The 25011-nt window shown below is 27.6% G+C and overlaps 3 protein-coding genes across 6 annotated transcripts; 1 reads left to right on the top strand and 2 right to left on the bottom strand.

Moving 5' to 3' along the window:
- Window positions 1–1899: 1899 nt before the first annotated feature.
- On the bottom strand, window positions 1900–6012 carry LOC105663200 (uncharacterized). 4 transcript variants are annotated; one of them, XM_076532046.1, is made up of 7 exons: window positions 5787–6007; window positions 5307–5365; window positions 5164–5233; window positions 5059–5102; window positions 4491–4614; window positions 4299–4369; window positions 1900–2843 (listed from the first exon to the last, which is right to left on the bottom strand). In XM_076532046.1, the coding sequence occupies exons 1-7, from the start codon at window positions 5887–5889 to the stop codon at window positions 2757–2759; spliced, it is 558 nt and encodes a 185-aa protein (XP_076388161.1). In that variant the 5' UTR covers window positions 5890–6007; the 3' UTR covers window positions 1900–2756. The 4 variants fall into 4 exon arrangements, with proteins under 4 accessions (XP_076388161.1, XP_012146084.2, XP_076388160.1 ...); XM_076532045.1 differs by having other exon boundaries at window positions 2750–4181; window positions 5787–6012; XM_076532047.1 differs by lacking the exon at window positions 1900–2843 and adding an exon at window positions 4056–4184.
- Window positions 6013–6723: 711 nt separating this feature from the next.
- Window positions 6724–10713, top strand: tank (EI24 domain-containing protein tank). Its single transcript, XM_003705545.3, has 6 exons — window positions 6724–7084; window positions 7380–7558; window positions 7654–7909; window positions 7984–8327; window positions 8400–8474; window positions 8554–10713. The coding sequence occupies exons 1-6, from the start codon at window positions 7070–7072 to the stop codon at window positions 8639–8641; spliced, it is 957 nt and encodes a 318-aa protein (XP_003705593.1). The 5' UTR covers window positions 6724–7069; the 3' UTR covers window positions 8642–10713.
- Window positions 10135–11653, bottom strand: LOC100882084 (transforming growth factor beta regulator 1). Its single transcript, XM_003705544.3, has 5 exons — window positions 11401–11653; window positions 11070–11298; window positions 10719–10995; window positions 10435–10654; window positions 10135–10321 (listed from the first exon to the last, which is right to left on the bottom strand). Exons 1-5 carry the CDS (start codon window positions 11518–11520, stop codon window positions 10148–10150), a joined length of 1020 nt encoding a protein of 339 aa, XP_003705592.1. The 5' UTR covers window positions 11521–11653; the 3' UTR covers window positions 10135–10147.
- Window positions 11654–25011: the final 13358 nt, after the last annotated feature.

Here is a 25011-nt window from a genome sequence, read left to right as displayed (position 1 = left end):
TGTACATTTAATCATTATTACACAACAATTATTTTTTTATCAATTTAATAGTTATTAAACGGTAATTGTAGTTAATTCAATTAATAGTTATTAAATAATTGTTATATATAATCAAATTTATGCTAATTAAATAATTTTTATATGTGATTAAGTGAATTATACAAAATTGAATAGAATAATTAATATAATTTAAAACTCGAATATAAGTAGATTGCATGGCAACTTGCAACAGAGAATATCATATATACGTTAATATAGATACGCGTACACTGTTGGTCTAAATTAAAAGTTAACTTTATTTTTTGCCAGATCATCATCTTATCATGTTACTTTCGTATTATCAAGTGAGGATGCAAGAAAAACAATCATATTAAAAAGTATTTCAATTATAAACCTTAAACAATGAAATATTGTGAATTTTATGAAAAATGATATTTAGTATAAATGTAGGTTTGACGAAAGACAAATTATTTAGTAACTAATTATAAATAGGAACTTTTTTCAATAATCGAATGCTAGTCCATTATTAACCAACTGGAAAATTTGGGATTCGGTTTTTAATTAAATATTCAATCAAATTTTTATAAATTCTTTTACTAAATTTTTTAAAAACTATACATGTAGAGAAGAAACAGTTCGCAGATTTATGATCAGCACACAAAACACTGTCGACACGAATCGAGTTGTTAAAAATGTTGAAATATATTACACAGGACTATTAAGCCATTAAATATATATTTTGTTCTCTTTAAAAATTCAACGTATTAATATTTTCTATACATTCTCAATAATATATATGTATATCCGGAGACCGTGTCAGCCGTTTTAAAATATGAATACTGTGAATACGAAAATATTTGAATACTTTAATGAATGCTTTCATTGCGATAAATAAAAGCACAATTCTATTAAAATATGAGTATATTTCATAATTTCCTTAAAAATAAAAAAGCAAATGTGACTATAAAATTTGTCATATTTTACCTTATCTGTACTAAAATTATAGGCCGGAATTAATATAATCTCAATTTAAATTAACGATCGTTTAGATCATCCGCGATAAAAAAAAATTCAGTTTATATAAGCCAGATGGTTTTAACTTATATCGATTCAATATCACAAAAGAAAAAAAATATCCTTCCATGTATAATTTTATTCAGTACATTTTAAAAACTTCTAATTGTAAGAATAAATAATGCAATATTTTAAGATATTTTATAATCATATTTGTTTATCTTCAAGGAAAAGATGAAATATCGTTTATATTTTAATAGAATAATGCTTCCATTCATTGCAGTGCAAAATACACAGCATGATTTTAAAATAGCCGTCACGTACTACGGATATAAATAACATTCAAAATGTATACGGAATACTAGTGAACTATAATTGCAAAGAGAATAACAAATATTTAGCAGTTCAAGGTTTATAAACCTGACAATTAGAATATAGAAAGATATTGATAAAAAAGTTAATTGAAAACCTTGTTAAGTGCAGTGAAACTTGGTTTCCAGTTAATTAACGATAATGGAGTTATCTGGTTATTGAAAGCAATTTTGGAATTAATTACTAAACAAATGTTTATTTTACAAATGAACTTATACTTCTATCTAATTTGCAATATCATTTATTACGAAAAGAGCGATAATTCGCGTATATAAAAATTACAAGCTCTCGTCTCATAGTACTGTTTCTTTTTCGCATTCTAGCATGATATGAGGTAACTAAAAATCAAGTGAACTTATAATTTTGGCCTGCACTGTATTTACGGGTCAAATTATGTTGAAATTCGGTGCACACCGCATGTTTTGGAATGTGGTTGCACTCCTTCAAGTGTAATAAATTTCAAAAACGCTCAAACGTGCGTTTTATTTAATAGTTCATTTCAAGCGATAAAAATGAAAACAAAATAAAATAATAATTTTGTATTGGAGATGAGAAAAGCAAAATTTGAAATTATATGCCCTCACGATATAATGTAGGTACTCTAATAATACTAAGAATGTCAACCATGGGATGGGCAATGTATGCCATTCTATTCAGCCAGTAACAGCAAAATAAGCACGTGCTTAGAACATTAAGTGAACGAGGGCATCATGAAAGTATTCCATTGTCAAATTTACTACCAGTCATTTCTTTGCAACTCTTATATCATCAAAATTTCACAGTTTCAAAAGTTTGTAAATTCCAATAACCCAAAATCCCAAAGTTTCAGTCTGAAGATTCAAAGTTTCAAATTCAAAAATTTCAAAGTCCTAAAGTTAAAAAATTCCGAAGTGCCAAATCATTTCAAGAAAAAGAATTTATGTATATAAAATATGCCAATAAAATATATATTGTTGGCAAAAAATATTAACTAACTTTGTCGTTGATAACGATTATTGTGAACCATTGTAATTTTAAAATGGCCATCTAACGATCCTGATTATTTTATTCATCGAAGCATAATAATAAAATGAGCATATATGTATTTTATCGACATACCCCGTATATTGTACGTATAGATGTACTAAAATCGTTTAAGTGACCAGAATTTAGAATTTAAAGCCTTGAGAGATTACATTTAGTAATATGTAACTACCACATCTTGCATACTCAAATAATTAAATGTACAGCTATTTTTACTCTTACGATTCAAAATACTTATCAGCAAATTTTGTACAGATAACGATGAACAAACGTATATGAAAATTTTCTTTGTTTAGGGCGACCAATTTACACAAAATTGCGACATCAGAAGTTGGTTCAATGACATGTCACCTGGAGACTACCAAGTCGTATGTGACTTTATGCAGGGCGAGTTGATTTCCACCCTCACCATCGGCGTAAATATTCAGGAGTAACTACAAACATATAGTATATAGCAAATGTTTACTGTACTAAATATGTATACTACTTTTATTTTTCATTGATACTTCATTTTTAGTATTATTAAAGTAACTTGTCACTTTTGAGTAATAAAGTATATTAGCAAAGTACAAACATTGTGATGAATTCATTGTTTATAGTTTCATTTATAATTATTCATCGCAAGTATAGCAAGCGGGCGCGGGCGCGTAACCTTTATGATAAAAATCCGAGCAATTGTAGGAGGCAATATCGTATACATATATATATATATATATATATATATTTTATATATATATATATACCAATGGTTTTGTAATAAAATTCTCTACACTTTTTGTCATTATACAAATTTGAATAAATTGTAAAATAAGATTATGACAAATTTTTTTGTTATAAACAAATTGTATTTTGCAAAATTCGTTGACATCCTGTTATTGTACGCAAGAAACCATACAACTTTCCCATGAGAAGTTTTAATGTATCTCGTATGGTTTTCGAGATAGCCAAAAGGGGTCGAAACTTTAAGGGCTCGTTTTACCCCTTAAACCCGCGTCTCAGCCGATAAAAAAAATACGTGTCCCTAATTTTTGCCTGCTTAACAAACCTACGAAGTTTCATCAAAACCGGAGGGGGACACTTGCGTGCCTTTCCTTGTTAGATGTAAATTATCTAAATCATGAATTTAAAATAATATTTTAAATAATCATAAACAGTTCAATATGCTCAAATTACTTTCAAATAACTTCCTACTTAAGTATGTATGAATCAAATATTTTTTTTATTTCTATTATATCGTAGCAACATTTTAAATAAACTTTTTGTATTTCTAATATTTCATTTGAAATAATAAAATATGGAACATATTGCAATATACCACAAAATTTATAGTTAGTATATATGGCATCATATAAATTAAAAACATAATAAATTAATACATTTTTGTAACAGAATTTAGTTTTACATATTAATTGCTAATAACAATATTGTCTATTTTAATTTAATAATCTTACTATTTTACCTTATATTATTTTAAAAATATCAGTCTGCTTTATTCCTAAATTGCTCATATAATATTAGTTTCTTTCTTTACAAATATATCTTATGTATTCAATTTATATTGTATCTGTTGTACATATTTCAAAAAAGTCAATAAATTGTTGTGTTTTTGTGAATGAGAGGTAATAACAAAACAAAAAATGAAGGTATAAAAGCAGTACGCTAAATTTACTTATATTTTTAAGAGTGGATTTCCTCAATGTATTATTTCTATTTGACAGCTGATGCACGAGCTTTGATTGAAATTTCTTCTTTTGTGAATCATTAAGTATTTTCTACTGTGCAGTAACAATAAAGAAAAATATTTGCTAACATTAGAAGAAATAATATCCTCAAAATGCTTTATCAAAACATATTAATCATACTATTTTAAATAAAATATAAATTCGTACTTTGATATTAGCTCTTCTTTTCATAATCAATGTACTTGATGAATCAATAGTAGAATTGATACACATATTTTCTATAGTAGAAAAGCTTAGATAAGTTCAATTTTCTTTTTAAAATTTATTAAAAAATAACTTAAAACCTATTAGTAATAATTAATAGTGCATGAAATAGTGTATACTAATATTTATGCTTACTTAATGTCGGATAACTTAATTTGGTATTGTTTCTCGGCATTAATATTTTTTGAATTTTTGGTGGTATATGTTGTGTCTGTTTAATATTTGTGATGCCTATTTTTGCTGGTTGATTTAGACTATGCTATTATTTCCAGTAAATAAATATAATTATAAAATTATTCGAATTTAATTAAAATAAAATTATTTTTCAAGATATAAATGGTAAATATATATACTAATGTATCTACTTTCAATCACTTTAACTTTGAAATATGTTGTCAAGGTCAATGTTCTAATTAACTTTTCTTTATACAGTGGGGTTTGTTATTGTAATCACAGATGATGTTATTAATCACTTACTATTATCATAATAAATCACAATAACAGGCATTCAACTTTAGTTTAAAAAATGGCATATATTTTGCCGGTTTTAATGACTTTGAAATACATTACTAAGATTAAGTTTTGAATAATTTTTATAAATAAAATATTTTAAGGTCAAGATGATTAAAAATGAATACATCTGTATATTTACTCATAAAATATTATATATATGAAAAATCTTGTATTATAATTGTAAGCTTACTTTATCCTTCACCCCTTTTATGTCCTTTGCATTATCGATAAAACCTAAATTAATCAATATTTGCATTTATGTACAATTATAAAATGTTAATTTCATATAAGATACCTTTTAATGGAGTATTAAACTTTTCATATGACTTGTCTTGAACTGAGGATACATTTATGACATTGGAATCCTTCAAATCATAAATTTGCTATATTAATCAACTTAAAAAGTTAAACGTTGTTTTATCTAATAACAGAGTTTACCATAAATGGAGACATCCAAACATGATCTCTACCATCACGTAATCGTATCCTTGAGTTTGCTTTAACATTATAATAATAAAAAATCAGAATTTCCGTTTACATATTAGGTACAATAAAGTTTTTAAATAATTTTATTGCAATATGAGTATTTTTTCTTATTGCAATCTTAAAAACCTTTAATGTTAGGTTTATCAATTTAATGTAATTTCTTTGGGCACTTTCATTATTCGAGTGATGTTTGTATATTAAATATCATTTTTTAACATAATAAATTCGTATAGCACAGAAAGCATTATAATAGAATTAATAGATAGATATTGATAACATTTCATCAATGTGTTTAAATACTATAGATATTACATCACTTTATATTTAATGTTACAAGTAGTATTTAGTGATATGTGATAATATAATATTAAAAATTGCATTATTATATAAAATTAAGTATAATAAATATAGAATATGGAGGTTAACTCATACTTTGATCAACATAGCCTATATCAGAACTATCGCGCGATGTATAAATTCCATTTTTTAAACAAACTTTCATCCTTCGTTGTATATTTTGCATTTTACGAACCATAAAATATCGATTAAGGTTTATAATCAATATCAATTAATACTAATAATTAATTGATATCAATTATGTACAATAAAATGATCGTTGAAACAAAAATAATTACTAAATTATATTAGACAACATAATTTAGTAAATGCAACGGTATTGTTTTTTTTTAATTCGTCACCATATTCATTTATAATAATATCTGTATATTTTATCAGTACAATAATTAGTTTTTAATAAGATTACAAATTTTAATATATTATTTATGCAACGCAATAATGATGTAGCAAAATTTTTGGCACTATAATAAAATGGTACTTTTTGGAAGTGAATTATGATTTAAAAATATTACAACAAATTGCGTACTTGAAAAAATCATTTATTTTATATCATTCTATGAAAATCTGTTTACAAAAATATATTTTTATTTTAAGAAGTTATTAATCAAGTACTTATTCATATGTATTTTTTAAATAAGAAAAACAATTACGAATGAATTTTGTATTTTATGACAATAATATAACATCTGTTGGTAAATTACGTAAATTTCAAGTTCAACAAGATCTGGCTTCATCTATTTTCTGTTAGTATTATTATTATCTTTTTACAGATTATATAGCTATGAATTAGGTAAAACGCTTTAATAAATATATGTATATGCAATTTAAAATATATTATTAGAAACAAATCCACAAGTATTTAAATTATTAATTGATTGTATGCATAAAAACATGAGTATCAAATATTTTAAACACTTTATACTATACAACTGACTGTTCATAGAAGGATTTATTGAATGAAATTATCATTTATCGATGACCTTTATACCTATTAACATAATGTTGACCTTTGTCTGCGATGAAAACCAATCAGCTGATACCAATTTTCATAAAAATTTTTTTAATAATAGTTCTGTTGATTTAGTTGGCAACACATATTTACGCATTTTCGAAGAATGATTTTACTTGATTAGATTTTATTACTAATCCTGAATGACAACACATATGTGCTATAAGTGACGAAAAGCTTCTGTAATTTGTTGTCACAAACGTCTTTCTTTGATACTCTGTTTTAATGTGCTTTCGAACTATTCCTGACATTGACAGCTATGTTACTTCAAAAATGTTTTTCTGGCAGATCGCTCAGCGGATTCAGAATATAGATTAATTATATTCTATTACGGTTATCGTTGTGAAATATGGATAACGTAACAGTGAGTAATAAATAATATTTCAAGTTCAAAAAATAATAATTTTCCTAACCTTATTAGACCAAATAATTGATCATGTTTTGTCTGCTTTGTTGTTATGTTTACATATAAATTTACTATTATAAAAATTATATAAATAAACCTAGTTCTGTAAATGTTGTTAATGTTAAAATTATTATTATTTCATATATATCTTCTTTATATATTTAAATTTAAAAATATGAAAATGGAATTTATAATAATTTTAAAATAAAATATTTACATAACAACTTAGTGTTATATTGTGTTATAACTTTAGGGAATAATACATGCCATATACAGAGGATTTGTGGATAGTTTGAGGGGAGCTATTGTTTTATTTTATATGGACAAACGTATTAATGAAAAATTATTGAAAAAGTCCCCCTCTAAAATAGAAACTCATGGAAAAGAAGTTGCCATTGTGCATAATCCCTCAAAATGTTATAATCAATTAAGGTATAAAGTTGATATATATATATATATATAGATAGATAAATATATAAAATTATAGAATTTTAATATCATATAAATATTTTATTATACATTTTCAGAGAGTCTAAGGTGCTAAAAAGAACTATTCAATGTTGTGCATTAAATGGTGGTGTATTTTGGGCTAGTATCTTGATTTTCGAATGCGGTCTATTACCATTTCTTAAGTACTTACTAAGCATTATATTTGGTCATTCACCGACTATGGGTATGACTGTATGGTCTTGGACAAAACCATTTCTGTCATTAACTTTTGGCACTGTATGGGTATTACCACTATTTCTGCTCAGTAGGATAGTCAACAGTTTATGGTTTCAGGTATGCTTTCAGAACAAAATTTTTAGGAACAACTGAAAATATTATCACACGTTACATCTTTGTAAATCACGCAGGACATAGCGGATAGTGCTTATCGGTACAGACAGGGAAGACCACTACTTCTCTCGAGTGTGAGCAAACTTGTAGCTGATACGCTTTTTAGCATATTAGTTCAAGCATTATTTTTGGGTCAAGGAATGTTGGTTTCCAGGATTCCATTACCCCCTATAGGTGATATTCTTGCTCTTATACATATGTGCCTTTTATATGCTCTCTATGCTTTTGAATACAAGTGGTTCAATATGGGTTGGGAGCTGCATAGACGGTTAAGTTTTATTGAAAGTAATTGGCCATATTTTGTGGGTTTTGGTCTGCCATTAGCAGTACTTACCCAAATGCCCAATTCTTACGTAATAAGGTAAACAATTATTTTAAATATTATATTTTTCTTCTTTTAAAAGAATTTTAAAAAAGAGTATTCTAATTTCAGTGGCTGTGTTTTTTCTATATTATTTCCATTATTTATTGTGAGCGGAAATGAAGCAGAACCTGTAACTGGAGTATGGTATATATCTTTAAATTGATATATAGATTGCATACTAATTTAGAAATTTCCATTTTGTGATTATAATTTACTGTTTCAGTGACTGCCCGTTAAAGTTATTTTCACCAGTAATTGCTATTGCAAATACACTTTTCAATAAGACAATTGGACCTGCAAATAGACGGTGACAAAAAAAAGTTTAAGTTGCTAATTTGTTTGGAATAATAAATATGTAGCAATAAGCCGTTTTTCAGGTTTTTACATATTTCTATTATTTTTTATTAGATGTATACTTAGTTGATTTTCTTGTATTAACAAAGCAATTAAGAATAGAATTTTTATATTGTATATGGATATAAACAAAATTAAAAAACAGCTTATGTAATGTTATTATTATATGTAAATAGAAAAAATATGTTCATAAATGTGATGTAAATACGCAGCAAAAAATCGCAGTAAGGAATATCTGTGAATGCTTTATATTAAGTAAAGTGTTATTTAAGATACATTAATATCTATAATGTTATTTAGGAAATCAGCATACATGTTCCTTGCTGTATTATGCAAGATTAAATTAAAATTCGTAATTTTATACAGTTTTATTATTAATATTGAAACATGAAAAAGTAATATCTTAGAGTAATTACAGAAATACCTTTTACAAATTATACGATAGGGAAACGTCATTGCCTAAAATTTTGCACAAGTGAAAGATAGTATCTTTCTTGTTGTATCTATTGCAATACACTTTTCATTATGGTAACTGAAAAGAAATGTATATGGAATGCTTTTTTATTAAACTAAACTCTTAAGTTATATGTTGTGTCTTGTACAAGGACGTCTTGTTTTGTACAATATAATATTTATAAGCTTTTAGGGATTCAAACGCTATAGATATTTCAGTAATTTAATTATATATAGCATATTCTATTGAAACGAACACAATATAAAAGATAAAATAAAATTTGTTCAATCATAAACCCGAGCAAATGAGATACTAAATGATTCTAAAGAAATGATTAAATTTGTAAATACATATATCGCCTAAATGTATATATTTTATACTATAAACTTAATAATTGTACTTGATATTATATTGTAAGAAAGAATCTGCTTTTATTCCTGAAATTATGAAACCCTGAATTTTGTTTTACCGTGACTAGTCAACTGTAAGACTTACATTGTAATTTGTGATGATAATGTTTATTTTAAAACATTTATAATTAAAAGAAAAGTCAGTTTATTTAATTATATTCATAGAATAATGAAACATGATGTATAAAGTAACAAATGCAAATTATATACTCAGGTTGTGCTGACTTAGATAAAATTTATTTAAATTATAGTTTTATAAGAACATATCATAATTAAAATGATAATATGTCAGCTCAATATTTATAAAATTACGATTTTTGATTATTGCAATTTTATTTGTACATTATTTTAAAATAATATATAAATGTTACGTTAAGAAAAACATTATTTTATACATTGTAATGTAATAAATATAACAAAACAGTTCTTGAAACAAATATTGACTATACTAAAATATTTTCAGTTATGTGTATATAAACACATAATTGTAACTTAGAAAATAATACTTAATAATAATGAAATTTATATAATATATTGGTACATAAAATAAAAGGTTACCTTTTACAAGAAACAAAGTGTTGGTGTGTTAAGTGTAAAAATTATGCTAGAAATTCTTGAAGAGTTAAAAGGTCTTTATCAGCTGGCTCTTCTTTGATTCGATAAGAGTTTGTTAAAGCATAATGCCTATGTAAAGCAGCAAATCCAAGACCTGGATCTGTTTCTTCTTCTGTTATTGGACTTGTTCCTCTTTCCACTGATTGATTTTTACTTACCTAAAAAATATTATTAAAAAATATTATATATATATAAAAATATTATTAAATATTATTAAAGTATAAATTTGCAACTGCGATTACAAATATAATACCAAATTTGGATTACATACTTCAAATCGTTGTTGTTTGTACATAGCAAGCTTACGCGTCCCAGGTGTACTTTGTATGAGATTTTGTACAGTAGGGTGTGAAATTCCAAAAAAATCAGCACCCTTTGGAGTTATTGAACGAAGTGCAGGAGAAATTGCCATTAACAACTTTGAATGACACTCATCAGGGGTAGATCCCACTAATGATTGATCAAGGTCATTATCAGATACTATTTCAAACCTGAAATTCCAAATATTTTATATGTGTGTACAAGAATACATTATTTATATAAACTATCATATACCTTGGTTTCTGTCCACCATCCAATATTTTACATGTATATAAGCTTTTTGTTCTTACATCTCTTAAGTTGGCATATACTCTAGTACTGCAATAACCTACTGGATAAATAAGATCTTCTGTATGATATGCAATTCTATCGGAAACTACTTCACCGAGAGAATAAATAGTGAGATCACCCAAAGCAATAGGAAATATAGGTCTTCCATGTACATCTAATGGTATTAATTGAACTACTTTTCTTGTTGTTTTATTATAACGCTTAGCTTTATTTTTTGTTTCTGAAAAAATTATTCAAAAATTAAATATGATTACTTGTTTTAATATAATAAAATTTAGTACAATATTTTAGTACCTGAACCATCAGTGGAGACTCTCTTTTTTGCAGTCTTTTTAGGTGTGGAGCACTCTGGATTAAATGAACTGGAATTAATACTATTTGACTGAGATCGAGCTACCATAGAGGAAGGATCTATATCTCCTTGTTGTTGACATAATTTACGTAAAAGGAATAATCTTTCCTCTTTCACTAACATAAGATTTTCTTGCATTTGTGCTACTTGATCACAAAGAGCTGCATTTTCCTGAAATTAGGATAATTACTCATTTTCATTTTTCTTAATTTTATTTTATTTTATTTTTATAAAACAAAGAATCGTTAACTACTATGATAAATATAATCTTACGAATACTGTATCCTTAATGATTCGCTTTAATCTTCGATATTTCTTTTTATATTTCAGATTTTGTTGTAATTCGGCATTCTTTTGAAAATCATTATAATAATTATCATAAGCCTGTGTCATTTTAAATGCATTATATTAAACACATAATAATCAAAGAGGTTATGGTTGAACAATGTTTGTGATAAAAAATATACAAACGGCTTTGTACAGGTTAGGTTATAAACTATAATTATGTATAATATAGGCGGTAAGAAGCTTGAAAATATATTTGCGTAACCATAGACATGTACATTCTAGTAGAGCAAATCTGGCTTCACTAGGGAAAGTGGCATTACACAAGAACATTGACAGGCATTATACCTAATTTACAGGAGGCATTTTCAAATTTATTAAATTGAATTTATTAACAATGAACAGAGGCTGTGTTCATAGGCTTAGCTACAATAATGCATTTGATAGTCTGTATGTCGTACATTTACAGTGTTTATGATGTAGAGGTTTTATGTTTTTAATTTGTAACATCAGTGGTTATACTGGAATGATATATTCAGATATTGTGTTTGCATAAAGATATTCTGTATAAATTGGTTAATTATTTTTCTAGTGACAAAAAACCTGACGGCGACTTACAGAAGTTCTGTCGACCTTTGTCTATCTTATGTATTTTTGGTTAGGAGAGACAAGGATAGTAGATATCTATTTTTCAAAAATGTGGAAAATACGAATTCTAAACGCCAATGGCATTTTGTTAGAAAGTAATATTTCGCCATGATTTCTTTTGCATACTACTCTCAGAACTCTAGTCTAGTGCGGTAAAGATCTCAATTTTGGAAAAATGGAACGTGAAAAATTTTCTTCTACCAGAAATTTTAGTTTACAGTTCATAAAATTAATTTTGATAAAATTGTAAAATCAAGATCTTTAGACTTTGTCCTTTCAGGAATTTTTATGGAACAAGTGGCGCCATCTCTCCGGCGAACAAGGTGTTAAAAAAGTTGATTTGTTTTATTTGAGCTATTAAACATAAGAAATATTGTAAATAAAAATTGTTAATTATAATACATGTTGCAGTTTCAATGGCGGCATCTACTTCTCAACCATCCGTTGAAAAGCATATTTCCGTGTATAATTAATCATCATTTATATCAACATTTTGGTTTTCCCTCTGATATAAAGGAAAATTCATTTTGTCGTTAAACGCGTAACGACTCAACGACGTATAAAATAATGATCTAGACGAATTTTTGTATTCTTATCTTTTTATATTTAACCTGGTATGTGTTTATATAAATATCTTTCCTGAGTGCCTGATTAAATTAATAATATTGTGAATAATAAAATGAAAATGAGGAAAATATTCAGCATACGTAGTATATGTATACGGCAGTCAGTAAGGTGGAGCCTTCGCAAATATATTAGGGATCTACATTTCCATACTAATTTAGTAAATATCGATTGCCTTCAATTTAACACATGATAATATGCTTTGAAGAGTGATATTAATTAATTTTAAATGTTCCGAAAGTGTTAATATATTGGAACAATTAATAAATGCAAAAATTAGTTTCGAAATTTAGTTTCATTAGTTTCCACCTTGCACTGGTAGATGGCTAAGCAATTTGTTACCATACCGGTAGGACAATTTGCGAGCTTTAAAAAAGCATAGAAATGCTTCATTTTTTGACAAAAACGCGTTTGTTTTCATAATTTCTCGCTTGACCGTTAGATAACTCTGACGGCACCGTTTTTAAACGAAAGCGCGAAATTCAAAATATATCTAAGACTAAGAGCGACAAAATGCTTTCAGATCCTTAAATTACTAATTTAAAAATAAATTATGGTATTTTATATCTACTGTACGTATTAAATAGCTGCAGTACTTACGTTATAGATGTAAATTTGAACGTAAAATTCAATTATAAAGAGAACATCAACATAGGTTTTAATGTAGTTTCTAGAATCACCTTTTTTAAATATGAAGTTCGCAACAAAACAGCTTGTACTTAAAAGTTAGTATGTGCTACAAAAAATTTCATTATCTATCGATTTCGAAAGTGTTTTTTGTAAATTAATCATGATGTGTGTCGTTATTGCACTTGAGTGTACAATCCAAATACTGTAGCTACAGGAAAATTGACTTTCATTTTTCAGCAGTGCGTTATTGCGAGTTATTGTTGTAGCCAGTATTGTTTCGATGTACATGAACTAAAAAAGTGTTCATTAAATATTGGAAACCATACTGATTAAAGAGATGTTCTTATAACTAAAAAGCAATGAAGATCATGAAATAATAGGAAGAGATGTAATTTTATTATTTTTAATAAAAATATATAGTGGACATAAAACAAATTATGACTTAAAGAATTGTCATTTTCATTGTAAATGAAAGAGACACTTAATCCGTTATTTTTAAGCTCGTATGAGAAGAAGTACATTATTCTTCTTATATGATTTATGAACTTGAAAACCGCCAAGAATAAATTAGTAACAAGTTATTTGTCAATAATTGTATTTTTGTCTCTGATGAAACAAAGGATGGTATAAAAATACAGGGTATCTAGAATTATTCTACAAAAATGACTAACTGTCTTGGGTACTATTTGCGTAGATTTCCATGTACTGTGATAATGATGCAACGTTCTCTGGTGTAAAATAAACCCGCTTTTAAATAAGGGCCATAAAGCGAGACTCTATTGCAGCAATAAGTTCTTTCTATGTGGTCGCGTTGAATAATTGAGCCACATTTTTGTGTCGTAGAAAGAAAAACATCATGTATATTTCAATAGCAGTAGAAATTTACCTTATATTTGACACAAAAATAGTTTATTTAAGATATGCAAAACGGAAACTTACATATACAATGGTGAAATTAACAATAAACAATAATGAAATGAACAATAAAATCAGTTTTGGAAATGCAAGTGATAATTGGGAGTAATAATTGCAATGAACTATTTCATTACTCTGTATAGCCAATAAGTTAATTAATTAATTTTTATGGAGAAAATATACAGTTTTCAATGTATTTGAGAGTTTTCTAATTGCAACGACAGCTTTGGAATCATATTTGCTGCCTCACTTTCGAAAGCATGATGAAATATCATTAAAATTTCAACAGGATAAAGCGTTTATTCATTTAATGCAAACAAATGAACATAGCTGAAGGATTACAATGTTGAAACTTTAAAATGGCTGTCACGTTTCCCAGATGTAAATATCGTTCAAAATGTATGTGGAATAACTGTGAATTGGATTTATAAAGGGAATAAATATTTCATGGTTTAAAAATTAATAGCCGTCGTTGTTAAAACGTAGAAGGACATTGATTAAAATTTAATTGATAATTCCATTAAGGGTGAAGTCTGGGGACCGAATACTCCGAGCATGATTTTTTGAGGATTTTAGAACTTCTGGTGGAAAAATAATACGTTTTGACGGTCTTCGTTTATCTTATGTTGTTTTGGTCAGGAAAGATAAGGACAGTAGTTTGGTTTCCAAATATGTGTAAAAATGCGACTCATATTCTAGTATTTTGGGACGGACTTTTTTAGGTACTTCGAAAACACATATGGGGATTAATGAACCGATAGTATATGTGGGAATGAGCACATAGTATATGCAGGTATAATACAGTCACATGCTAAATGGAGCACATATTAGTCATTTATTTAACCTTTTATTCAAAGTATATATAATTGCCACCCTCTTTAAAAACGCATCTTGACAACATATTTCTATGTGATCAAATTCGGAGGCGATTCCCTTATTCTAAATATTTATCTTAACAAGTATATCATAATCTCATAATGGAAATGGAAAAATGTGACAGAACTGTTTGTAACAATAAACTGGTTCAAAATAATGTGAACCCATACTTTTATATAGTAATGTGCAGCCAAGAATAAATATAGCTTCTGTATAATAAACATACGACAACTAAAGGAGATGAAAGTTTCCATTTATTGATTTTTACGGATCTAGAGATCTACAAATTAGGGGATGGTTTCAAAATTTGGGAATGTACGGATTTAGGGATATAGGAGTTTAGGGTTTAGAGGCTTGGACGTCTAGGAATTTGAAGATATAAGAATTTAGGGATTAAAGGATTTGAAAAGCTGAGAATTTGAAATTTGGAAATTTAAAAATATAAAAGTTTAGACATCTAGGGATATAGGAATGAAGAAATTTGGAATTCTTGGGATTTGGGAATGGAAAAATTGGAAAATCTGAGTATTTAGAAATCTGCGAATCTGGGGATGAAAAAGTTTGAGAAATTGAAAATTTGAAATTTGGGGATTTGGAAATTTGAAAACTAAAAAATTCAGAAATAGAATAACAGAGATTCGGAAACTACAGGATTCGTAAATAACAAATTTACTGATCGAGAAATTTAGGATTTGGAAGAAAAGGTATTTGGAGTTTTTGAAAATATAGGAATTTAGGGTTTTGAGGATTTGTGAACGTAAGAAATTTAAAAAATTAAAAAATTATAGGATATAGAGATTTGCAAACTCGTAAATTTGAAGATTGGAAATTTTCAGAATATGAAAATATAAGGACTTCAATATTTAAAATTTCACATATTGTAATATTATTAAATTTATTGTTTTCTTTAAAATATTATGCAGTTTTATTTATTTTCATCCTTTGTAGTTATCTTTTCATCCATTTTAAACAAACAACTGTTCCAAACACGTTGCACATCCTGCATGAAGGCCAAGGAAAGAAAATAGACAATTTATTTCGAAAATACGATTTATTAACCTGTCGAACGTAAATTCTGTAACGCACGCATTGTCTTTTGTCATGCTCGTTTTTCTACATTTTCACGCACGCGGTATACAAAATCTATATTGTTACTATACTTACACATCGTGACGCGTAGCTTATAGTTAAACGTACAGTATCCTAGACATTCTTTTAATTACTATGTCGATTCCAGTATTTTGAATCGTTGAAGAGTCCCGTACTTCTTATGCAATTTTATTTAATTATACTGAAATTTTCAGAATCCAAGTTTTCTCTCTTTCTCTCTCATTCCCAATTCCCTCTTCAATTTTAATCAATTTTCGTGTAAATTAATATACGTTCAAAAATTATATTTTTCAAATTTAAGGTTTTGTACGTCATAAGGAAAAATCAATTTCATTCACAATTTTATTAAATTTCTTAAACAGAAATTTAAGCATACAGAGTATTTCGCAGAAAATGGATTACGTAATTATTTTTTCTAACATAACCTCAAAAATGTGGATAATTGTCTCTGAATTTTCGTCCGATTTGTTGAAAGTATTTAAACTATGTTTCAATTTATTCAAGTGTTTAAATTCACAAATATTTCTCGTATTATCACAGATAGAAAAGATATTTAGATGGTTTTACGCGAAATATTTTGTGAATTTCTTTTTTGTTAATTCGATAGAATAAATATTATGCTTTTAAATAGAAAATTTTTCTTTAAATAAAAAATGATGCAAGAAAAAATATAAAAAATTATAACAAAATTTTTATATTAAAATTAGCCATGCAATTAAGTAGTTAACATTTTTATTATTGTTAACTCTGAAGTTTGTTGAAGTTATTATGAACTAATATAGTTTAATAACCCACCCGATTATTTAACCTTTTTAATTAAAATCGGTACATATTGACAAAAAAGGACTCAGGTCAGTAATCTTGATGTTAACATATAGGACATGATTCTGAGTAACTTTTTCTTGTAACTTAATCGTCGCTCATTATTCATTAAAAAATTATTAACCATAAAATATTTATAAACATTGAGATTTGTACGTAATCTGGCAATATTTTGGCAACGATTTAATATTTGGGGCTGCTTCTACCAGGGGATATATAATGGGTGAATTTATAAGTGAACGTGAACAAATTTCAACCATTTTGAAGTTCAGGTTGTGTAACACGAGGAATACTGTTCTAATCTAATCCAACTTAACATGTTTTTATAATTAAAAATGAATATTAGAGGATGAATACCATGGATTATAAAACAATTCTAGGATGGGTTACGTTAATTTAGATTAATATTTTTCCAAATATTATTTTGTTAATAACTTTGTAACAAACAACGAGTTAAGTTAATGAATGGTTAGGACGACGACTTCGATAATATAAGAACAAGGTCATTGGGGTCCTTTTTTATCAACATTTAACTCAAAATCTTAAAAATAAAATACTACAACTCTATAATGTACAATTTACATATTATACTATTTTCCAGAAATTTTACATTATATGTTTCAGCTTTCTTTGTTTTAAAGCATATCAAATAAAAAATTATGATAAGCGAATTATAGTACATGAAATGTTATGCATCATTATGTACCACAGTACATGACACATAATGTTAATATTAATTCATCATTACGGTGCTCCGATTACTGCAATAATTATCGATCGATGATCAACCGGCAAGAATTTGTTATTCAGAGGGAAAATAGAGAAAAAAAAAGAAAGAGATAATCGTACTCGGTAAACGTATTCCAGCGAACACGTGAAGATATGATTTCGAATTTCGTCGTTTTCGGGAAATCGGATCGTTCGATTTTCGGCACAGTTTATGCACGGTTACATATGTAGGTACAATGAAGGTCACCGTGGAACGAATTATAGTCAGATATACATATACATACACCTTTACATAGTGAAACCTCTATCTATCGTTCTTGAAAGGGTTTATTGAACTAAACGATAAATATGGGAGCGTATGGCTCTGGCCTGGATGATAATAAACGACACATACGGGAAAACGATTATTCGAGGAACGATCGATCGAAATTTCACTACATATGTTACATACAAGGTGTTCACAGTAATGCTGTACACAATTCTTCAGCCATTTGCAACAGTTTGGTAGGAAAGAAAGTTATGTGCTTTAGGAGGATCTAAACTTTCTTTTTACAGATTCTTTATTTTATTTAATTTCGTGTACGTTCGTAATTCTGTCTATCTTCTCTTTTCAGGTTAAGAAATATTTCTGAATGAAAGAGAAGTCAAGTGAAGGTAGAAAAACACAAAAATGACAAAACTTAAGTGGAAAATATTTTATAAAATTAATAAACATCCAAAATTTTTTCGTAAGCTTGGAGAAAAGATGATAACTTTAACAAGATAAAAATACGATAATAATATAGACCCGAAAGCCTCAACAGCAATAATATATCCTATTATTTTAATATGGTTTATGTTATACATATATGTATATATAGAATAAGACAAGGAAATAGAATAAGAAAAGTCCATAAATGAAATAAATTAACTCGTCTATTATTTTTATACAAAATGAAATGTGTAGTATTTTAAAGGACTTATCAACTGAATGCATTTGATTTTTTTCGTCCTTATTTTTTTCTGAGTTAATTTGAGACTAAACAGTTTGTCTCAGTTGAGGTTCAAGGTTAATTTAAAAGCAACTTATTATAGATCGTTGAATTCGTATTGTCATTATGATACGATTTGTAATATTTTACAAAAAATAAGCGTTAAAATAAAAAATCAAATTCTATTCAACAGCTAAGTTTCTTAACACATACTATCTACTTCATTTCAAACATTTTACAATACAGTTGAAAGATAACGAATTTTAAACAGTAACTTTTATTGACTCACTCTGTACAAACAAAGATAATCTTTCCATTTCAATGAAAAATCCGTAACTTTTCTTTCTAAGATATTATCAAACTTTTGGTACGTATTATACTACTCATTTCTATGTTAAAATAATATACGAATATCAAGAATTTGAATATAAACAATTTGACTTTAATACTAATTATACGAATGTATACTAAAAATTTGAACCAAGTTTGAATTAAATAATTTTTGTTAATATTATTAACAATCTGATAATGGTACAAAAATAATATAATTTCAAAGTGACCTTGGATTTATGCAAGGTAAAAATATATTTTCGAAATATACTTAATACAAATAAATTTTGGCTAATAATATCTTTCCTATGACAAAATTTCTATTGCAAACGCAGCAACAGAGTCATGCTTGGCGTTACTGTGAACACCGTGTATACACGACAGAGAGCGGTTTCTTTGAAATTTAACTACGTACAAAAAATATCCTTATCAGTTACATACGTTTTATGTACATTGTGTTCCTACGTGTTTCTCGAATGATTGTAGCGAGTGCGTGTGCGTACTGTACAATCGGTTGCCTAACATCCAGAGTGATGGGTGATCACAAATTTTACAGTGACACTAGGTACAAGTTAACACACGCTCCTGCACTGTGCGTCGCGAAAGTGTACTAAATATAAATTTGCTAAAATTAACAAAAATTATTTTTCCATTTGACAAGAATTATTTTGCAAACAAATCTAAAGAAGTGGACAATTCTACAATTTTGCGAAATTATTATTGCAGAAGAATTTCTTTATCAATGAACTTATTTTAACACTGAGACTACCAAACTGGTAAGAATGACCAGTCTTTAGTTTCTTATTTTAAATTACAGATTTTGTTCACATGATTTTCCTGAAAATCATTGCTCTTAATGCATATACAATTTCACGTTTCACACTTGATTTACGTATTCTTTAATTTTATTTTCAATTTCTAATTAAACGTTGCATCGTAATTTGCACACATACAACGTTGCATTGCAATTAAACACGCATTATACGCTGCTAGATTCAGTGTTAAAAGTATTTTCATGGAAGCTTTTTTTCCACAATGGTTTTCAATTTGAATCAAATTTTGTGATAAACATTTTCTTTCCCGTTTGTTTAATTTCGATCAGAGTTCCAGATTGTTCGAACACTTTCGCGACATGCTCCACGCGTAAATTTAATTTTACAGGTTACACTTTCGTCCATTTTTTTTTACTTCAATGTACATCAAATAATGGCTTGTACCGGGTTGCCTCGATAATGTAACGAGAACGATATGACAAAAACGCGTATTTTCGACCTTTTATGCAAAAGTTTCGCTCCTTTAACCACCCTATCTTTTTCGTTTGAAAATATCGTTCATAATCTTTGTACATTTTTAGTCTTTATATTATCTGCAGTTTTCCTCGTGTCGATGATACTCGGTTCTAATCGCTATTCAGAGTGAAATGGTTCACTCTGTTCGTATAGTTTTGTCAACTAAAGGCTAGTACACACTTGGTTACAAATTTGTAAGCTAAATAATGTGTCGGGACTGTTTCCAAACAATATGACTTAATATGACTTAATATGGCTTAATTCGAGATTTAATATAAATTTAGCCTCAATAGACCTGTGTTACATTTATGATACAATGTCAAATCAAATACAATATTTTGAGAGAATGTGTCGTGTTCGAAATATCACGGTGTGCCCTAAAATAAATGTACAGTCAAGAGAAAATTTGGTTTTCCCCGGGAAAATATGTAATTAAGGAAGTAGATGCTTCCTATTTGTTTATTTTTTGGAAGGTTTGCAAGTTAACAAATTTCAGAATGGCGTAAATATTTGAAGATTTAGGGGTTTGGGGAAATAGGAAATTGAGGGTTTAGAAATTTGTGGATAGAGAAATTTGGAGACCTAGAAAATTAGACCTAGAGAACTTAAGGTTTTAGAATACTCGAATTTTAAATTTTAAAATTTAGAATTTAAAATTCTAAAACTTATTGTTAGAAACATTGAAAACTGCAAAACTGGAAAAGTTCAAAATTCGGTAATTTCGAAATTTATGAAATTTTAAAATAGGAATTTGAGCAACTTTTAAATGTGGGAATTAGAGAGTGTGGAACATTGGAAATTTGGGAAATTGGGAATATGGAATTTGGAAATTGAGCAATTTTGATATTTGGATATATCGAAAATTTGGGAGATTTATGGCATTGGGAATTTGAGCAATTATGAAATTGAGAACTTGGAATTTGGAAATTGAGCAATTCTGGAATTTGGGAATTTGGGAATTTGGGAATTTAAGAATTTGAGAACTTGGGAATTCAGGAATTTATTAATTTGTAAACTTTAAAACTTGGAGCTTAAGAGACTTGAAAGCCTTGAAACTTGAAATCTTGAAAACTAGAAAACTTGATTTCTCAAAAATTCAAATATTCGAAAACCGAAAAACTAGGAAATATGGAAATTTTGAAAATTTTAGGATTTGATAACCTGAAATTTGGGTATTTTTAATAAATATCTATTAACAATACTGAAATATAGAGAATCGTATACTGGCAAAGCATACTAATCGTGATCATTCTCAATTACTAGCACTATATACATATACAATAATACTAGTAGTTGTACTAGTTCATAGTAATATGGATCAGTGTTTTTCTCAAATACAGTAAATATTTCAAAGCAATCAAAAAGAAAAACGTTATGTTAAATTTTACTAACAAAGTGATGATCTATATCCTTTTCTTACATTTATATTGTTCTTCAAGACGTTAGGATGACCTTCATTTTTTAAAAAAAAATTCCATATTATTTAGATTATAAAGTTTTTAAACCACGTCAAATTGGTTTAGATACATTGTCCCGCAACATTGTGTCCAAGTGTATACCAGGCTTAAGGATAGTGCTATTTGAATTTGATTTCAACCTGTCGACTGGATCCCTCAATCTGCGTCTATCTTTCTTAAGCAGGCTGTGATTTGCATGAAGGGGATATGCAGTATTTCAAACATAACCTATATGCGGAAAATGAGTACATATCAGGCAAGCATATCCATTCCTTAATTTACGTGGCACATTTTTAAGACGAGTTTTTCTCTTATACGGTAAATCATAATATTATTTACGCCTGAATTTTTGTTTATGTCGAGGACTTTACAATAAGTTGTTATAAGTAAATGTATCTCGAATAATGCAGCGTTTAGTTTCCTTCTAATCGGAAAAGTGTCACGAATATTAAAAATGCATTAGCATTGTAAACAGTGGAGTAGGCTTTTTATCTTTGTTGACTGCCACAATCGCAGCGTCTCAATGGTCTCAATGGCTAAGATCAGCCATTTTTATGGCTCCTGTTAACCTAGTGTTAAAACGAATTTTCTGAATTAATGTATGAATAGTGACTTTTATTTTCTGAAACGTTATCACCTTTATGTTAAGTAGGTATGTATTTCGACAACAAATTTGTACTAGATTTTATTTTCAAATATTTTTTCTTTTGTATCGACAGATTAGTTACGCGACTTTTGTTCGTGTAAAACGAATCCACATGGAACAGCTATTCCGCGTAAATTGAGGGACGGGACAATAATTTACGAACCTCAAGTACTACATATTAAATGTGCAGGAAAATGGATTCTAATCAAAGCGTGTAGTTTTAAAATATTTTGTAGTTTATACCCTTTTAATCAAAAAAGTGAATTACTAAATATTAAAAACTTGGAGCTTCTACTCTCTCAATCGTCAATGTTACCATCTTTATAAACATTTCATTGGAAAATTACATAGTTCATGAAGATTTGTTAAGATCCAGTGTGAATGTCATAAAGCTGTAGCTGATTATTATTTAAATAAGAACATTTTTCTTATTACGGACTTCTTATTAAATAAATTTTTGCTAAACCACTTACATGAGATCCCAAAACTTAATTATCAATTATTTTAACTTTTAACGTAATTTCGAATATATTTGAAGGAGTTTATCGAAAATTAACATAGTAATGTTAATTTTAACATAGTAATGTTAATTTTCGATATTAATTATATTAATACAGTACAGTACTTTTATTACAGTAAAAAATTTGTATTTCAGTTTCTACTGAAAGCTGTTTAGTCTTGAAAGTAAGAATTAAAATTTGCAATAAAATAGTTTATGGTTTAAAAATTTATGTAAGGTCGTATAGGGGTCAACCTAGGTCCCACTAAACGTGTATTGAAATAAAACTTTAAAAAGCCTTCAATGTTTGTATAGAATGTTTTTTGTAAAATACGTAGTTTCTTTTAAAGAATTCAAATCTTTAGTCCCATACTCAAAAATTTTCAAGTTTCGAAATATTCAATTTTTCAAATTTTCAAAAATTTCAAATCATAAAATTAAAAAATTTCCAAAATTTCAAATCCCCAAATCACATAAAAAGTGCCAAATTTAACGAGTGCTGGAGCATAAACCATCAATTTTTTCATTTTTGATAAAGATTTCAATTTTTCAAACATTAGAAAATTAGATATTATTACTGGCAGACATCTCCTTAATTTTTGTACATTTATTGTGGAGTTTTCTGCATGAAATAGACACAAAATAAGGGAACCATTCGACAGGTTAGAACTGTACTTTCACAGCACTGACTAAATGAATACAAGGGCGGATCTCATCTTAGCAAAGAGCGAATTAATTAGGCCGAAAACAATGAACATCCATGGAAATACCTAGTTATCAAAGTCTCAGCAAGGTTGAGTTGTACGTATATACAAAATTTATACAGTATATAAAAATTGTAAGTTTGTAATCGAAAAGCTGGGATCCGAAGTTGCATGTTACATTCAGTAATTCGATATTCAATCGCAAAAGATCTTCGTTCCATTTTATTTGAACGTTAGAAGTCATCAGTGACTTACCGTACCAATGTGTTACTTTTTTAACAAATTATAGTGTTTAGTCGTGTTATGTTATCATCAATCACTTCAACAGATAAGCACAAAATATTACGTAAACAAAAACAAACAAAGTATTAATTTATCGAAAGCAAAGTATTGACTTCTTATTGATACAGCATTATTCGAGATTTGTTCTCTTGTTTGCTGCATATTGTACAAAATACTTGAAAAAATTAATGTTTCCAAGGTGTTTTAATTATTACCTAGATTGTTTACTAGCCACTCGTTTTGGCGTAGGATTTAACATTTCATGTCCACGCAGGATCGAGTACTTATGCTTCAAAATAGGTTTATGTAGCAAAGATGGAGGATTGGTGTAAACTTTTGTCGGGAAATTGTTCATTACATTCCACTCATCAAATTGTTTTAGAAAGAAAGGACAGATTCACGCATTACTCTAAAAAATTTATAGTAAATCATTTTTAATAAAATCTAATAAAAAATCAAAGCGGATCCACGGAAATTAATAGTTTAGAAAATAATTCAAGCAACAGTAAAGTTTCTTGAGCATTACAAATTACGTAAAGTACTTACATACGTATAGTCGATGGAAACAATATAGTATGGTGAATATGTATTCACTATATGTATAGTGAACAATATTGTATATCGATACCGAAAATATTTCTTGCACATTTGAAATTGCACATTTTATTGTACCTTTCTATGTTGTCAATTTATAAAACACTAATTTTTTTTTAATTCTTGTAGTAAATAATATTTGTATATTGCTATGTCCTCATTAGTACAACATGTGAGAATTCAAAAGTACCTTTTTGTTAATTAAAAAACTCAGGCAACAAATGATTAACGTGTTTATATTATATTAAAACTTATGAAAATTCGTAATGATTAGCTATTTAAAAATGACATTTTTCTAGTAGTAAATCATTACTTGATCCATCAGCTTATAATCGACATGACCAATAATGTTTCCACCGAGTGTACTTCATCTTCGTAAAATTCCAATGTCCCAAGGAATTCATCAGAGCAATTAAAAAGCAAGGATCGAAAGGGAACAGGGTCAATGGACGGCAATGAAAGCAAAGAATAAA

The sequence above is a fragment of the Megachile rotundata genome, chromosome 5 (genome assembly GCF_050947335.1).
Source record: "Megachile rotundata isolate GNS110a chromosome 5, iyMegRotu1, whole genome shotgun sequence".
In the NCBI taxonomy this organism is placed as follows: Eukaryota; Metazoa; Arthropoda; class Insecta; order Hymenoptera; family Megachilidae; genus Megachile; species Megachile rotundata.
This window is presented reverse-complemented; position numbering and strand designations above follow the sequence as displayed.

What these genes read in the sequence shown, in the direction of transcription:
- LOC105663200 (XM_076532045.1), bottom strand. Translation starts at nt 5,889, where the DNA reads ATGGTTCGTAAAATGCAAAATATACAACGAAGGATGAAAGTTTGTTTA. An exon ending in ATTAAGTTATCCGACATTAA is followed by an intron (nt 4,370 to 4,490) that starts GTAAGCATAAAT and finishes TTTCTACTATAG; the next exon opens with AAAATATGTGTATCAATTCT. An exon ending in AAAGAAGAGCTAATATCAAA is followed by an intron (nt 4,182 to 4,298) that starts GTACGAATTTAT and finishes ACTGCACAGTAG; the next exon opens with AAAATACTTAATGATTCACA.
- tank (XM_003705545.3), top strand. An exon ending in AAATGTTATAATCAATTAAG is followed by an intron (nt 7,559 to 7,653) that starts GTATAAAGTTGA and finishes ATACATTTTCAG; the next exon opens with AGAGTCTAAGGTGCTAAAAA. An exon ending in GAACCTGTAACTGGAGTATG is followed by an intron (nt 8,475 to 8,553) that starts GTATATATCTTT and finishes TTACTGTTTCAG; the next exon opens with TGACTGCCCGTTAAAGTTAT.
- LOC100882084 (XM_003705544.3), bottom strand. Translation starts at nt 11,520, where the DNA reads ATGACACAGGCTTATGATAATTATTATAATGATTTTCAAAAGAATGCC. An exon ending in AGTCTCCACTGATGGTTCAG is followed by an intron (nt 10,996 to 11,069) that starts GTACTAAAATAT and finishes TAATTTTTTCAG; the next exon opens with AAACAAAAAATAAAGCTAAG. An exon ending in ACAAACAACAACGATTTGAA is followed by an intron (nt 10,322 to 10,434) that starts GTATGTAATCCA and finishes AATATTTTTTAG; the next exon opens with GTAAGTAAAAATCAATCAGT.